Genomic DNA, 16443 nt, shown 5'->3' with positions numbered 1-16443 from the left:
AGTGATTATACTGCATTCATCAGCAATGACTTATGGGCACCTAACACCACAGCCCCTGGGGATATATTCACATCACCCCTGCTGGGTATACACAGTGGATCTTGCTGACTCAGTAGAGCCTGAGAATAGCATTTGTAGCATTGAGTAAATACACGTTTAATGACTATTTAAGTTTGTGCAAGTAAAAAGTCAGGAACCAGAAGAGTGAATGAAGATGGAAAGGAAAAGCATTTTCCCCTCTCTTGCTCTCGCTGTATCTCTTTGTGATCCTGTTCTGTTTCTTTCTAATTCTTTCTCCTCCTCTAGACTTTAATTAAATTAATTAAAAAGACTTTAGTCTTGCTTTAGTGGGCAGCAATGCAGATAGTTCCCTTCATGTTAAAAACTGTGTACAATTCATGTCCCCAGGGACTTCCAATATGAAACCAGGTGAAACATTAGGGTTTCTTTTTGGTTATTTTTTGTTTTTTTTTTTTTTTTGGTTTTGGGTTTTTTTTCTTTTTGAGGCCCTTAGAATTAACAGCTCTGTCCAGATTTTTCCCCAGACTGCCCAGAACGAGTTGGAACCAAAACCAGTATTTATGCAGGTCTCTGAAGCATGACACAGCAACTGTTCTGGCTTTTTGGTCCCCGTACTCCTTGTTTTGCAACTTAGAAGCTCTTGCTTATTTAAATACTGGCTGGGGAAGAGCCTGGACTTCTGTTCTTCCTGTAAAAGCTAGATCAAAAACCACAAGAAGGTGTCTGTAATTCATTTTGGATGGCAAGGTGATCTCTCTTGCCTTGTGTGTTTGGAATTGCTTGCAATCTGTTGAGCAACATGGCCACCTACAGGACGCACACATTTCTGTCACTTCTGCATCTGAAAGGCTGCTCGGCTGCATTGTTTATAGAGAGCACTCATCATTTAGTGTTAGAATTGCTTTTTATATTACCCAAATAATTTTTTGTGAAGGAAGAAAAACTGAAGTAGATTCAGGAATTCTGCTAGTGTTCGTTAAGTAAACGAGTAAAAAGGTTTTCAGCAGGGTTATGTAGAAATACTGTGTCTGAGGAAGAAGGGTGCTAGGAAGACAAATCTGATGGATTTTGGAAAAAGGTGGATTCAAGGCAAAATTGAAACAAATTTTATGTTGAGTGGGCCTCAATTCAGAATTTCTCCTGAAGAGCAGTTGAGCTAGTGGGAGACCATCATAACTTAAGTTTGAGGTAAGGTTAAACAGGTGCTTAGAAGCTTTCCTGAAATAAAACTTCAGATTGAACCTCAGCTTGCAAGTTGAAGATGTCTTGTTTTACCATATAGCTCTGCATCTTCTGACTCAAGTAGGAGAATGTTTCTTTTGTGTTTCTGTGTGTATACATAAATTTTCTACATGAAGACATATCAAGAGGGTAAATTATGTAATTATTAAAACTACCTGCACATAATTTAAACAGATACTGATTGAAAATAACAATTTGTAACCTAATTTTTACAAATTCTTAAATCTACAGGAGCAAGCCCACATTTGTGGTGGTGTAGTTGTTAATACCAATACAATGCTGCATTTTGTTTTACTGCAATAATTGTTTTTATTTTTGTTGTTTGTTCTTGGGTTTTATTTGCTTTGGTATTTTCAGCCCTGGCATTGCATCATTACTTGGTTGGTTTAACGCTGTTATAAGTTAATTCGTATCTTCAAGGTGCCCCGTGTCAAGTCCAAACCTTTCCATCAAGCTCCGATTTAATAATGCCTAAAGGATTTTTACTGAGGCAGCACCAAATGCCCATTTCTCTCTCTCCATTGATGTCGCTTGCCAATTCTTTAGAGCAAGCTGTTCAGCTCAACAAAATTTTTTTTTTTTTTTTTTGCTGGTGATCTTTGCAAGGTGGTGATTTCTCATGTGACCTTCTTTGTGTCCTTCTCATTTTTGAGTGCTCATGTGCTGTCTTTGTAGAGAACAGCATCCATTTAAATGCTCATAGGTAGCATTTATATCTGTAGCGACCACAATAGAGAGATCGATATTCTTGGTATTACCTTCTTTTGCTCATCTCTCTTTTTCCTTTTTTCTTATTCTACAATTCAACCTTGCCTTGCCCAAGTCTTAAGGTGTGACGTAGCTTTGTTTGGAGCAGTTTAGTGTTTGTGCAAAAAGTCTTTTCTGCAGTCATGGTCTAAACAATGTGTCTGACGGCATGGTCACTACCTCTGTTTAACTATCCTTTTTAAACTGGATCAGAAAAGACTTAACTAATTGGGGAAGTGAAAATAGATTACAATTTCCATCTTTATAGAAGATACGGCATAGGGCTGTTACGCTGTCATCATTCAGACATTTGGAAACAAGTCCTTGAATATTGGATTTGCTTTTTAATCCAGCTTGTGTACCAGAACTCCCTACAACACAGCTTAATTCAGAGCAGTAAAGACAGGTTTAATAAAACAGATCAACATGTTCTGTGGAATTATTTTTCCTTCTGTAACTGAATGAATGAGACATCAGAAATAATCTAGTTACTGGAATATACCTACACAATAAGAGAACCTTCTTAGGAGGTACAGTGTATTGATGACTAATCAATGCAGTCGTTAATCGATGCAATTGCAGACATTTGCATTTCCCTATCTTTTCATGTGGATAAAAGACTACTATATTCAACTTGATGGGTTGTGGTTTTTATTTTTCCAACAGGACTTCCTGATGGAAACATTCATTATGTTTAAGGATCTGATTGGGAAAAATGTCTATGCAACTGACTGGATGGTCATGAATATGATGCAGAGCAGGTATATAGTTGTGCTATTTTAAGTCTTGCTACTGCTTTGGAGCCTTTCTGGTTCTGAAAGGAGGGTGACTCACACAAGCAGGCTTGCAAATCAATGGAGTTACATAGGCTTATTTTCTTTTACAGTTTCAGGGTGATTTAAATTAGATTTCAGTAAATTGTAGTGCCTGTGCGTTTCTCTTGATGGAACTGGAAATCTTCCTTTTGCTGCCTAAAGGCACACAATCAAAACCATGCAGTCTTTCATCCAGTCACTTATCTACTGGAGAGCGCAGTGTAAATCAGAGAAGCCTTTTTCGTTTCAATTCTGGAGGAATCACGTGGCAAACGTAAAGCTAGAGTTGGACGTAAGTGTGGTCTAGGGTTTAGTGTGCTGGCCTGCAAACTAGAACTACCCAGATTCACGTCTGTCCTCTGCTGTGGACTTTGGCCTTGTGTGAGTCAATCTGTCCTGCTAAGTCTGTACAATTCGAATGGCTTTGGCTCGCTATCTGTCTGCTGTGCTAGGTAGCAAAGCATGGCCAAACCTGCTATCCATGACGCAGCAGGGCCTATACGCCTGTGAATTTAATGTTCCCACAGGCGCTATCAACAGAACTGGGGACAGAATGAAGAAACAACAAGTGTGTAACTCCTGTTTGCATGGCACAGTCATGCAAGTCATCTTCAAAATGGATGCAGCGTAGCTCTGCTGTGTCGTAGGGGTGCAGTGTGGAGAAGGGCGTCAAAGTGGCAAGTTATTTGAATGCTTCAGTGGTGAGGATAGGCTAAACTTAAGAGAAACTACCATCTGCAATGACACTGCACCGTCAAAGAGATTGGATGATCCAAAAAGTGTTTTGTTTTTTGTCTGCCTCCAGTCAAGGTTTCTTTTGTTCAGAAACAGAGGAATAACTTTCCCTGAATGTCCCTCTACTGGGAAAGCGGTGAAATAGCATTATAGAGGAATACCTGTCTTGTTTGGGAGAATCTGTTCTTGTCTCCTGAGCCTACATGTAGGAGTCGTAAACACGGAACTGCAATGTTATTTTTTCAAGAGCCACCTTTTATTTGATGTTTTTATCTCTTCCAGGGTTTTCCTCCGGGCGGTGAACCAATTTACCTCTGTACTCAATCGTTTCTTTCTGGATCAAACAAGTTTTGAACTCCAGGTAGTAGTTCCATTGTTTCTGGGTTTTCTTATGGACCGCAGTCCTGAAAGGCAGGAAGAACAAACAAATTCCGCTGTTAACAGATCTGTTGATATGGAGCATGCCTGAGGAAAATGTCCGTAGTCTTTTATAGAAAAGCAGCAGAATGCAAAGCGGTTTTGAATTACAGAAGTGTGGTTAGTGCAGCAATAAGTTGCAAGCAAATACAACTGCTGCAGGCTTTACAAGGTCAAGTTGAGCAGCATGCTGGCTATAGCTGATTTGTGGTTGACTAGTTAGGAACAAAATACTGTATGGGTGTACCCACTGTCGCTTCCTTTAGTTGGAAAGTACAAGCTAAAAAAGAGTGAGAAATTTTAAGCTGCTATATGCTTCATAGCTTGCCTGCTACGGCCAAGAACACGGACTCATCTACCAGCTCACTGTTGGTACGCTTTCTCATTAACACTTACCTGAGAGACTACAGCACTTAGGGCTGTGTAGCTCTGTTGTGCTGGTTGTTGCTTTTCTTTTGCCTTCTCCTATTTTAGACTTGTTTCTCTTCCACAGCTCTGGAATAACTATTTCCATTTGGCAGTGGCCTTTCTCACTCATGAATCCCTCCAGCTGGAGACCTTCTCACAAGCCAAACGCAACAAAATTATCAAGAAGTGAGTTTACACTTAAAAAGTTGCCAGGCCTTTTTGCTTTTAAGAAGCTTCATTTGCACTGTTCCAGTCATACCCCATACAGTCTTAGAATGGAATGGTGATAAAGGGAGGAGGGGTGACTAGGACAGATGTCAGGTCTTTACACTGTGGATGTCTAAGTCTGGTCAGACAGATCCTGAGCTGTTTGAGGTCGGTTTAAGCACCTTGCCAAAAGATTCTTTCCACTATAAGGTCTGTAACAGAAAGCTTGCCATAGTTCCCAGAGCAATAACTTATGCAATTCCTCAGCCATTGTGTAAGGTAGTTAAGCAAGAATCCTAAAAGCCCTGCAGTTCTTTAGTCCCCTCTTTGCTTTTTCTCTTTTGAAAGTGAGAGCAGTTCAGAGGCATTCATCAACCCAAAAGCAGTAATTTTTAGTACCTTGTCCAGATTCCCAAGGACACCAAACAGCTTTTACTTCTGCATTTAGCTGGAATCAAGTGCCTAAATATATTTGTAGATCTTGACGTAGAATTTTGTTAGGGCATACATGTTAATGTTTACCATCTTTTTTCTGCGATAATGAGGGCTTTAAGAAGCATGATAATTAAATATTCTTGCATACTCTCGATGTCAGCAGTTAAAGCTTTAGGGAAAAACACCAAATACAACAGAATTCTGGGTAGAATTGCATGAAGCAGCAGAATTGCAGCTTTATTCTGCTCTCAGGGAGTCTGCAGTCTTCTGCCATAATGGCACATGGCCGTTCTCTTCCTCTGTGCATTGAGCATTAGTGCTGGGCAGGGTAAGGAAGAAAAAGATAAGGTGAACATCTGACGCAAGGTAAGTAATATTGAGGAACTTCTTGATCGATTCCTAGTACGGAAGATAGTCTGTGAGACCCTTTGGTATAAGTGCCCAGCATATCCAGGTTTGTGTGTGGTGGGTTTTTTTAAGGAGAGGGTAATGGATTTCTGTGGTTTTGCCATTAAATTTCTTCAGCAACTTTGCAAAGGTAATTTCAGTGTGTAGGACTTCTTCATCTTTTTCTTTCTAATACTTTTTCCTAGGTACGGGGACATGAGGAAAGAAATTGGCTTCAAAATAAGGGATATGTGGTATAACCTGGGTGAGTTCCAGCCAAAGAATTATCTTTATGCAAGCTCTCAAGCTGGGTTTCAAACCCTTTATTTCTTTCTAAAAGCTGCTCATGTTTAATGTGGGGAAATACACTTAAGGTTCAGCTGTTTCAGAGCACAGAATCTCTTTTCCCTTTTCTGTGAATAGCTCGCAAAAGCTGATCTCACGTCAGCTGCTGAAATAATTTCTCAGATTCTTTACAAAGGATGTGTTACCATATGAAGGACAAGAGTAGAATTTTTCAGAGAGCCTTTGTGATTTGCAACATTGCATGCAATTCAGTTCAATTTTCTTGGACTATTCCTGAATTTTGGGGCTGTAACATGGTAATTCTACTTTAAGTAGCCATTTTCCGTGTAAAGTGTGCGTTCTAAGCAGAATGTCTGTGTTTTATGGTCTGTATTTTATATGAATAATGTGCTTAAACATTTGGATATCCAAATCCTGCCATTAGGATGTATCTGACTTTGACTTTCTTGCAGGTCCCCACAAAATAAAATTCATTCCCGCAATGGTAGGCCCAATTCTGGAGGTAACGCTGGTCCCAGAGCCTGAGCTGCGGAAAGCTACCATTCCCATCTTCTTTGATATGATGCAGTGCGAGTTTAACTTCAGTGGGAACAGAAACTTCCATATGGTAAGGGAGCGTGGTATCTTCAGTACAGATGTTCCACAGTATACATTGGGCAAGAAGGAGAAGAGAGCATCTAAACAAAAACAAAACAAACAAAAAAACCCCCACACAAAACAAGCATTTTGCCAAACACTTTGAGAAGTTATTGTTAAGTGGTTTGTAGGAGTCAGGACTCTTCAGTTCTGTCCCTGACTGTACGTTTGCATGACTTTGATAATTAATGAATTCTTCTGTTTTCATACCTTTCTGCATTTGCAGATGTGTGAATACCCACATCTAAATTGTGAAGCAATTCAAAGACCCAAAGAGAGTACTCTAAAAAGTCATGTCTATGTACATTTATAATAACAATATAAATTCCACCAAGACAGATCTATGGCTGTAAATGTAAGTTACTATAAAGAAAATTGCTGGACAATCAAGTGTTGGGAGTATGCGGTTGCTTACATACTGACTAAATCCCTCATCAACTTCAAATTTGGCAACACATTTGTGAATACTGATGCCACCATTATGGAAAGGAGAACAGTGATACAAAGGACAGGCAGGATTTGCTTGAGGCTACACAAGTAAAAGGACAGAGCAGGGAACAGGACCCAGATCCCTGAGTTCCAACCCTGTGCTAATTTCTCCAGAAGTTGCCTTTCATTGCTACCGAGAAAGCACCAGAAAGTAAGGAAGGAAAAAAAAAAGGATCTTTGCTTTTGCCCTGAGGTTAAGTTTTCACTGCAGTTTCTAAGGACTTATTCTTCCAGCTTTCCTCTGGGGATATCAGACGTTAACATCTCAACTGGCAGGCCAGGGACACTGTAGTTATGCTGTAGACAGTCTTCTCCCTGGAGATAGGTAGGAGCCATCTGTCCAAAAGGCAGCCACCTTGGCATTTCAGACTGTTGTCAAATGTGACGTGCATCTCCCTAAGCACCATGCTCACACCAGCTTAGACCCCAGCTTCAGTGCGCACATGGGATCTTTCTTCCCTTGGGGTCATCAGTCTTTGGTGTGGTTGGCTCCAGGATCTCAGGGGTTTTTGGAATTGGTAGAAGGAAACAGGATGTGTGTGGCATGGATTTTCCATTCCAGTGGTATTTATATGGTAGCCACGGTTATAACTGAGACTATGTAGTTGACCTGCTTGCACATAAAAGGGCATATCTTCATGGCTAGATAATCACACAGGACTTGGTTCTTGCACCATGAGAAGATGCTTTAATTAGTGGTCACAAATATTTATGATGCCCAGAAAGTTGTGATTTTCCCTTAACTGATGGTAGTAGTTCAGTTTCTTCAGGGTGAGTGAATGACCATTATCATCTGTAAATTGGCTGCTAAGATGCTTCTCCATCGTAGCAAAATTGAGGTGCTAATGGATGGAGGAGAAGAGGAAGCATTACCCCAGAGCATGACTTTCCAATGACTGTAGGGTGAGAGAGGGAGGACTTCTATTTCCTTGCTCCAATCTTGTCATCTTGGCTTCTTAACATTTTTATTCTGCTCCAACGATGAAAGCGTACTCTAGCTGTGCGTGTAAAACCAGTGTCTGATGGCGGGGAAGTTCAGAAATGCCAGCCACAAGCATTACTGATGTTCAGACCACGCTCTTGAGAGTTGCTGTCTATTTGATTTTGGTTTTTTGCCTTTTCAGTTCGAAAATGAGTTGATAACCAGACTGGACCAGGAAGTGGAGGGTGGCCGAGGGGATGAACAGTACAAGATTTTGCTGGAGAAACTGTAAGTTTTATGAAGGACATAGAGGCTCTTTTTTACAGCTTAGTTGGCTATTTTTCTAATGCAAAGAAACCCTAATTCATTGCTCCAGTGAATAGGGAGACAGTGTAGTTGACAGCAATCTTAATGCTTTATGGGTATTCTGAGACTGATTGCCTTAAAATGATGCTTTTATTCTGGAGCAGCAACTTGCACAACTACCCTGAAGTTGGAGATGAAAGCCTAGAGGCAGGTGCCAAACTGGCAAGGGGGTTGTAAATGGAAAAGCTTGAGAACAGCAGGTTCAGAGTTAAAGCAAAATCAGAGCCTTCATTTAGCACCAAGAGTAGAATCCAGGTTTTTGATTAAGGCAGGCTTTGACCTGCCTGACATGGGCATCTCAAGTCGGTGGATGCGGTGTGCTGTTCTGCGCTGTGAGTCTCTGTTCAGGAAACATATTTGACTCTGTTTGCTGAGTGGCTGTTTGGGTAATTTACGCTGAAATTCTACTTAACACCACTGAGAACTGTAACTGAGTATTCCCTTCTGTCTCTCTGGGTGTATCTGCAGCCTCCTGGAGCACTGTCGGAAGCATAAATATCTATCTACTTCTGGAGAAGTGTTTGCTTTGCTGGTCAGCAGCCTGCTAGAGAACCTGCTGGACTACAGGACAATCATGCATGATGAAAGCAAGGAGAACCGCATGAGCTGCACTGTCAATGTGCTGGTATGGGGAAGGCTGGATTTGGATACGGGTGCTTCTTTACTGACCTGGCTTTTGTGGATTCTGAAGGGGGTTTTTTTTTGTAGGATTTTAAGTAATGCTTTATGCCATTTCTGGTTAATGATGGGCCTAAATCAGGCTATCAGCCATTGACAGCTATAAAGCATAGAAAGCTGTACAGTCCAAAATCAAGTCACATGGCTGGTCCTTGTCTACATGGTAATCTGAAGCCCTGAAATACAGGCAGGAAAGATGGGTAGCTGATAGTTTGGGACATGTGGGCTTAAGTCCCTGTTCCACTGCAGAGAGCCTGTATAACTTCAGACAAGCCGCTTTCTTTGCCTTACCCCTTCTCTAGAGGTGACAGTAGCTCCACCTTATGTTAAAGGGATGGTTGTAGGGATGTATGCACCTAAGCAGACAAGGTGACAGCGAAGATCTTTGAAATATCTAAAACTGATGCTTAAGTTACTTGTCTAGAGATGATTATGCAAATCCATGGCACTTTACATTGTGAAAGTTTGACTTCTTTTCCTATTCTTGGCAGAATTTTTATAAGGAGAAGAAACGAGAGGACATTTATATCAGGTAGTCTGTTTCGCTCCATAAACCTGTATAGAAGCCTTTATTTCTCTTGATGTTCTGCACACTGATACAGGAGTCCTTCACATCAAGTAAGAATTGCTTTTCATTTGTTTAGGTATCTATATAAACTCCGGGACCTGCACACAGACTGTGAGAACTTCACAGAGGCAGCATACACTCTTCTTCTCCATGCAGAGCTGCTCCAGGTATTACATTAAAGCCAATTTTAGTTTGCACTGTCAGGATATGGGTTTTAAATGAAGTGCAAACAGCTCAGAATAAACAATTCACTTTGGGGTTTTTTTGTTTGTTTGTTTGTTTGTTTTTAATGTGGCTTTGCATTACCCGGGTTCTAGTGGTCGTTAAGGAGCTTCACAATTTTGCAGATTGCACATCAGCTAAATGGATGAAAGCAAAAATGTTATTAGCATCGATTTGTTACATACCCTTGGTGAAACAGAGTGCTATAGTGAGCTGGGAGAAAACACTGTTTTAGGGGTCGTAATACAGTGTTTTCCCACTTCTGTGTGGACAGTGTAAAATGCATTAGCCTAAGCCATCTTAATTTGGATTTAAGTCAACCTTTTCATTTCTTCCACAGATCAATAAAGCATACACATTCGCTTAGTGTCTCAGTGTAAGACCTTAAGCCAAAAATCATGCCAGTTTTGCAGATATAATTAAACTTCTATTAACATTTTAGAGTGATTTTTAAATATGACTAAAATAATTTTACAAGTTCAGACGAATTCTTAAACTGATTTGACATGAACTTTTAATGTAGAAAAATATTAGCTTTCTGGCTGCTTAGATGTGCAGTGAGAGAGCATATTCAGATGTTTTTCTGAGCAGCTGGCTGGAGTGGTTTAAGAAGTTACTGCGTACTAGCTACTTGTTATTCTAACCATGCTGCTGAGATGCAGTGTTTGTGTGTGCATTCCTAGTTTACGTTAGTCAGCCAGCTCAGCTTATATCATTCTCCCTTTGCATTGATGATGGATTTGTCTTGAATGCATCCCTGCAGAAGGTGAGTCTATCCACTGTAAGGACTTGTTAATCTAACAGTGTTCCAGTTCTTTCAACTTTACCTGTTTTCCCTCTGTACTAGTGGTCCGAGAAGCCATGTGTCCCTCATCTCCTGCAGAGGGACAGCTACTATGTCTACTCACAACAGGAACTCAAGGAAAAACTCTACCAAGAAATTATCTCCTTCTTTGACAGGGGCAAAGTGAGTATCTCTGTAGTGTTCCTACAGTTCACTGGTAGATACTTGGCTTGGTGAATGTAGCTGGCAGAAGCTGTTAAAACAACTTCTGTTAAAAGCAGACATGATTCCATAACGGGCTTTTGATGCTTTTTAATAAAGACCACAGTACTGGCATATGAGCAGGGTATCTATTTGTCCTGGTGATCTTTGAATCCTTCTATTTTCCTTGTTAGCCAAAGAGCATATGAAAAACTAACCCTGTTCAAGACACTGGGTAGATGAGAAAACTATAGGTGTTTTCCTTTCTTTTTCTGGGTAATGGCTTCTGTCGGGTTTTTGCATTGCAGTGAGTATGGCTTGTCTGGCTGATGCTGAACTTGTGTTAGTTGCGCTTTGAATAGATGGTTCTACCAGAGCTACATGAGACAAACCCAAGGAAGCCTGATGCAGGGGATGAAGTATTAGTGGAGGACACCACCTGGGCTTCTCTCACTTGCTGTTTGGACATGTCCTTCTACCTCTTTGTGCCTCAGTTTTCCCTATCAGGAGTAACAATGGAAACCTTGGCTTTGTAAACCACTTTCAGATCTACAAATCAAAAGAGCTGTGTGACTATAATAATTACTGCAAAAAAATGTACAGCATGGAGTCTAAGGGAAAGTTGGCAGTGCATTAAAGTACTGCCTGAATTAAAATCAGCTGAATTTTTTGTTTACCTATCTGTGGTAATGAATGCTTTTAACTGAGTCTTTTATTTTGTTTGTGCTCTTCTTCCCCCACCTGCCTCCCTTCACCCTCCATGGAGATGTGGGAAAAAGCCATTCAGCTAAGCAAAGAGTTGGCTGACATGTATGAAAACAAGGTCTTTGATTATGAGGGCCTTGGTAATCTCCTGGTAAGATTTTTTTTTTTTTTTTCTCCATTTTCAGCAGGCTGCTGAATGCTTAAATTAATACTGTTGAGCAGGATAAATCCAAAATACATTTATGTTAAAGACAAACCAGCATAACCCCCATGGTTTTGTAAAGCTTAATATTAGAAGAATGTTTTCATAATTTTTTTTACAGGGTGTGGTTTTGACCTTGTAATTAGCATGACAATATCATGTACAGATGTTTAACATTCTTACTGTTAATCAAATACGGTAACATTTGCATGGTGCATTTTCAGGCTCCATAAATCTCATCACCTTGTTATTTGTGTGATAAAACTACTGTGTATCAACACAGAACTATAGAATCATCTTGGTTCTGAATTATGTTTTGTAGTGGTTAAAGATGTAACCAGATGGTCTTTATGTTCTTTCATATGAGAATCATCTGCCCAGTTTTATTTCTGCCAGTTCTCTGACATTTGTCACCATTTGTGTCTGCTCAGTTTCAGAACATTATTTTTAATTTGTGGTGCAATAGTTAAGGATTTCGGGTATCCTCTTGGAATCCTAAAAAACATGGCATTGCTGTCATGTCTGCAAACCAGGAAATGAAGTTGATTCTGGCCCAGACAAACCAAGTATTTAACCAAGTAAATGGATAAGTATGAGATACTGTATCAAAAAAAAACAATTGTAAAAAGTATTCTGTAGGGGAGAATATTAGATGAGGAATTGTCACTGGGAATGTGAGCTGACAGACACTGTCTGGCAGTGTCCTTGAATACTCCAAAGTGAAAATGCTGGTGACTTTTTTTTTTTCTTCCAGAAAAAACGAGCTACTTTTTATGAGAATATTATGAAGGCAATGAGACCTCAACCAGAGTACTTTGCTGTTGGATACTATGGTCAGGGTTTCCCCTCTTTCCTCCGGGTAAGAATTCTTCAGCACTCAAGTTCTGGAGTGGTGGGTACCCTAAAAGTCACAACTTTCACAGAGCTTCTGAGAAAATTCAGGTGCCAAACTCCTTTTCCTTTGAATGATACTGAGAGATCTAAATCCCTGAAGTATTTCAAAACACTTCGCCATATAAAAAGAGACAAGTAAGAGACTGGATTTTTTTGTGTTAACAGCTTTAATAAAGTCAGAGTGTTTTAACAGGGTTTGTTAGATGATTGGTATGTTCTTATACGGACTTAAACAGAATCTACCTTTTGTATTTGTGTCCTATACACTTCCTCCAAAATATGATTGTTGCCGTTAGAAAATGTTTAGCTTGTAAAGAATTTATCCCATTGCTTTTCAGCCTGAATCAGCCTAATTTTCAGGACATGGATCATTTCAATGCTCAAGCACATTAGTAAGAGTCTGTCCCACGCAGAAGAATTAAAATGCAAAGATGCTTCCTGTTTGAGATTGCTGCTAAGCATTTCTGGATCTATGCTAGCTGTAATACAAGAATCTAGCCAAAGTGAGTCAGATGGGCAGGGTGCAGCATACTAGCAAATATTCCCAACTATTATTTAAAATTGAGAAACATTTACATTTTCAGACTGGAGTTGTTTGAAGTTACTGGCCTTAAATGGAGGCCAAGCTCATTAAAAAAGAAAAATGTTAACTTAGGACTGTGGAACTGGATGGCATAGAAGGCTTTCACCTCCAGGTCATGTTTTGAAATCCATCGCTTCCAGAAACCTCCACTGCTTGGTGGCCAGTTTGGAAAAGTAATTGGCCATGGTCTAACTGTTAAGCCTGTAGCGCGAAGCTGCCATAGCTGACCGTTTTGTTAATGGTAGCTGAAGAGATTCAGCAAGGGAACAGAGGTAAAACTCATGTCTTTGTGCATAGAGAGGTCCCTCAGTTAACTCGTATCATAAGTGGTCTGGCAAGGAGCATGCAGTTCCCTGCATTAAAGAACTTTTTGGGACACATGTTCTCTTACTTAAAACCAGTCCCCTGACTGAGATTTCATGTGTTGAATGTGTGAGTTCTTAGAGTGCTAGAAAGCATGAACATGTTCAATAACACTTGTGTGTGGAACAATGAATTTTCTACACAAATGAGGATGCCGTTGCGGGGCCTTGCTCCTGAGAGTTGCTGTGTTGTCACTTTAGCCTGTGTTTCTTCTTTCATGTCTTCTGACTGTCTGTTAAGCTAGGAGACAGCCCTTCATATAAATTAGATCTCTGAGACTACTCTATGTATGTTCAGAAAGCTCTTTCTCATCGCTTTGTTTAGCATTAATTCTCTTTCTTCTGCTACCCACAGAATAAAATTTTTATCTACCGTGGCAAAGAGTATGAACGAAGGGAAGACTTCAACCTGAAGCTGTTGACCCAGTTTCCTAGTGCTGAGAAGATGACCAGCACTGCCCCTCCAGGAGAAGAGATCAAGTCTTCTCCTAAACAGTGTATCTTTTGGTTCTAATATGTTTTGGCACATTCAAGGTCTGCCTCTTTCCTAGAATAAGAGAATTTGTAAAAAACAGTAATGAGCAAGGACCTTACTGCTCCAGGGGGACTTTGAAGGCAGGCAGTGGGCATGAAAATAAGACTATCCAGAACTGCAATAGTGAACTTAAACATATTGAAAAAGAGAGACAGCTTGATATTGTCAGAGTTAAACGAGGTGCTGTTAGGATGAAACCTTAACAGATGGCAGGTCAGGATTTCTTGTGCTGCCTTCTCAAGCAGGTGGTGCTGACTGCTGTAGTATATATGTGATCCAGTTGGGTATTTCTAGGTGAAAGCAGTAAAAGACAGGCAGTGAAAGTGGGATATAAAGAAAATGGAAATATGCTCTCTTCTTGCTTGTGATGAACTAGCATTTATGAAATGGCTCGGTTTTGGGTTTTTTTCCCTAGAAGTCACTTTGTGAGAAGTGATTATTTATGTTGATGAAAGTTGTTGGGTGAACAACCCTTTTTTTTTTTTTTTTTAAATTTTTTTCTTTCTGCTGGTGAAACTCCAAAGTGTGTGACACAGCACACCACTAGGCTTAAGATCCTCTTTCTCTTAATTGTGAGCATCACCAAGTGCAACCTAATGAAGATGCTTCAGATTCTTGTTTGTGACTTCCAGTCAATAGCAGATGTGCTCCTGGAAGATGTACCTCAGTAAAAACCAAGTTACTGGGCTTCTGGCCTGTGTTATACAGGCCAGATTAGAGAATCTGATGGTCCAGTTTGGCCTTAAAAGTCTGTGTACAAAGGCACAACTCAAGCAGTGATACCAGATGCTTCCCTTGCAATAAGCCTGCCAAGCACTAAATCCACATAGGAAATTAAAATTCATTCAAGACCAAACTTGGTATCAAAAAATGCCTCCTCTGTTGCTGCTTTGTTTCAGCTACTTCCTTTGCATCTGTTTGTGTTTGTTCTAATGTTTTTGGCTCAAGATGAGCCTGAACCGCAAAATTTGGATCCAGATCTGAACTCTTCTAAAAGTTTGGGGGTGTTTGGTTCCGGGTCTTTGGCATAGCCCCATTGTAAAGGGGAGCAGCTGCATAGCTTGGATTTGGTACAGGTTCTTCTCGGACTCTTACAAACACCTTCGGAAAAGATGAGGAGTTTGAGTGTCCAAATCACTGTTGTGTTAGGCAGGGGTTGCTAGTTCTGGAGTTAGTTTTAATTTCATGCTTTTTTAACCTCCGTTGTCTTAGGCTCTTTTTTACTTTTGCTTAGAATACGCTTCCTTGCTCTTTTATGACAAAATGCCTTGTTCTTCCCTTGGTTATTTCATAATAGTGGACTGGTGAAATTGAGTGAGCTGTACGCAGTCTCAGGGAATGCCCGCACAGTTAAACAGGCTAGTCTTCCACCAGCTCTGAACTAGAAGCTGTATAGCAAGCTTAGCATGGCATGAAGCCCAACCTAATAAGCTCTCCTGAGAGAAGGAATATATTAGCTTGGGCTCAGTGCTTGATCTAATGTGGCTGTGTGGTTTTGGGTTCAGGTTTGGCTAGCATCCATCTGGCTCTTCAGTGCGGGCAGAATGACCTTGCCTTTGCTTTCAAAATACTGTTTAGAACTACGCTCAGTGAAATAAAGGATGTATGGGGCTACCCTACCTGCCAGTAAAACATTGCCACTTCAGAGTGCAACTGGCAGGTGATTCACAGAAATAATCTATTAATGTGGGTCATATTGTTTATGCTTTCCTTTTCCACGCAGGTTTTTACTTCTGTAAAGCCTTCAGTACAGTCCTTAGAACTCTGGAGGAACAACACTGTAAGCTGTTGTGCTTGGGAATACTGTTACTAACTTTGTTTTTTAATTTCTGTCATGGTTCACAGTTGCAAAAGCTGAAGATGAAGTAGATATTCACTGGTTAAAAACAGCCTACTTTCTTCAGTTAGCTTTATTGCCCTAAAAATGGGGAGGGAGGGGCAGCTTCACCGTGCTGGAAGAATCTGACAAATAACCATGGGGCGGTGAGGGAGAGAGAAGAAACAGATGCATCTGTTACAGAACCTAGCGCAGAATCTTGTTTTCCTGTCCCCAGAGTAGAAATGGGTAGCACCCAGGCTTCCCAGGCCTTTCACCAGGGTATTTCAATAGCTGGAAATATTCGTATAGCCCTTTATCTTTTGGGGCTTTTAGTTCATGAGTAGCATACAAACTACAAGAAGCAATATAATGCCTGTGATTGTTGATGAACTACTAGGTATTTTTCTTCAAACATGACAAGAGCACAGGGAATTGTTGAGAAGTCTGGTGTTTGAAAACAGGAAGGGTATTCCTCTCCCTCTCCTGTTTTCCTAAAAGGATTCATAGTTTTTCATCCTTAACTATAGCTGCTCAGATGTGCAGTGCTTTATTGTGAAGCCTGTGATGAACCTGCCACCTAATTATAAAGACAAACCTGTTCCTGAACAGATCTTAAAGTAATTTCTTTTCCTTTTCCCTCAACATGTCCTCTGTATTTTTCTCAACTAGCCTAGGCACAAGGTGCAGTGCCTTTGTGTCTTGTGTAAATCTGTTTCATAGTCCAGCTTACGCGTGGTTGGTTTTCAGAGGAAACAGA

General features: G+C 40.4%; 1 protein-coding gene across 3 annotated transcripts in view; it reads left to right on the top strand.

Moving 5' to 3' along the window:
• DOCK5 (dedicator of cytokinesis 5) overlaps positions 1-16443 on the top strand; it is a 97799-nt gene that overhangs the window by 55456 nt on the left and 25900 nt on the right. For all 3 annotated transcript variants that reach the window (XR_015705993.1, XR_015705994.1, XM_087763117.1), the window contains exons 29-42: positions 2677-2771; positions 3843-3921; positions 4471-4571; positions 5621-5679; positions 6173-6327; positions 7970-8055; positions 8602-8758; positions 9303-9343; positions 9456-9546; positions 10449-10568; positions 11353-11442; positions 12248-12352; positions 13688-13829; positions 16222-16303. Coding sequence is in view for 1 of the 3 variants with exons in the window: in XM_087763117.1 (XP_087619243.1) it covers positions 2677-2771; positions 3843-3921; positions 4471-4571; positions 5621-5679; positions 6173-6327; positions 7970-8055; positions 8602-8758; positions 9303-9343; positions 9456-9546; positions 10449-10568; positions 11353-11442; positions 12248-12352; positions 13688-13829; positions 16222-16303 (1403 nt within the window). In the remaining 2 variants the exon portion in view is untranslated. The remainder of the gene's footprint in view (positions 1-2676; positions 2772-3842; positions 3922-4470; positions 4572-5620; positions 5680-6172; positions 6328-7969; positions 8056-8601; positions 8759-9302; positions 9344-9455; positions 9547-10448; positions 10569-11352; positions 11443-12247; positions 12353-13687; positions 13830-16221; positions 16304-16443) is intronic.

The sequence above is a fragment of the Nipponia nippon genome, unplaced genomic scaffold (assembly GCF_047370975.1).
Source record: "Nipponia nippon isolate SJK-2023a ecotype South Korea unplaced genomic scaffold, ASM4737097v1 scaffold_27, whole genome shotgun sequence".
NCBI lineage: Eukaryota > Metazoa > Chordata > Aves > Pelecaniformes > Threskiornithidae > Nipponia > Nipponia nippon.
The sequence above is the reverse complement of the archived record's forward strand: the minus strand, read 5'-3'. Positions and strand labels throughout refer to the sequence as shown.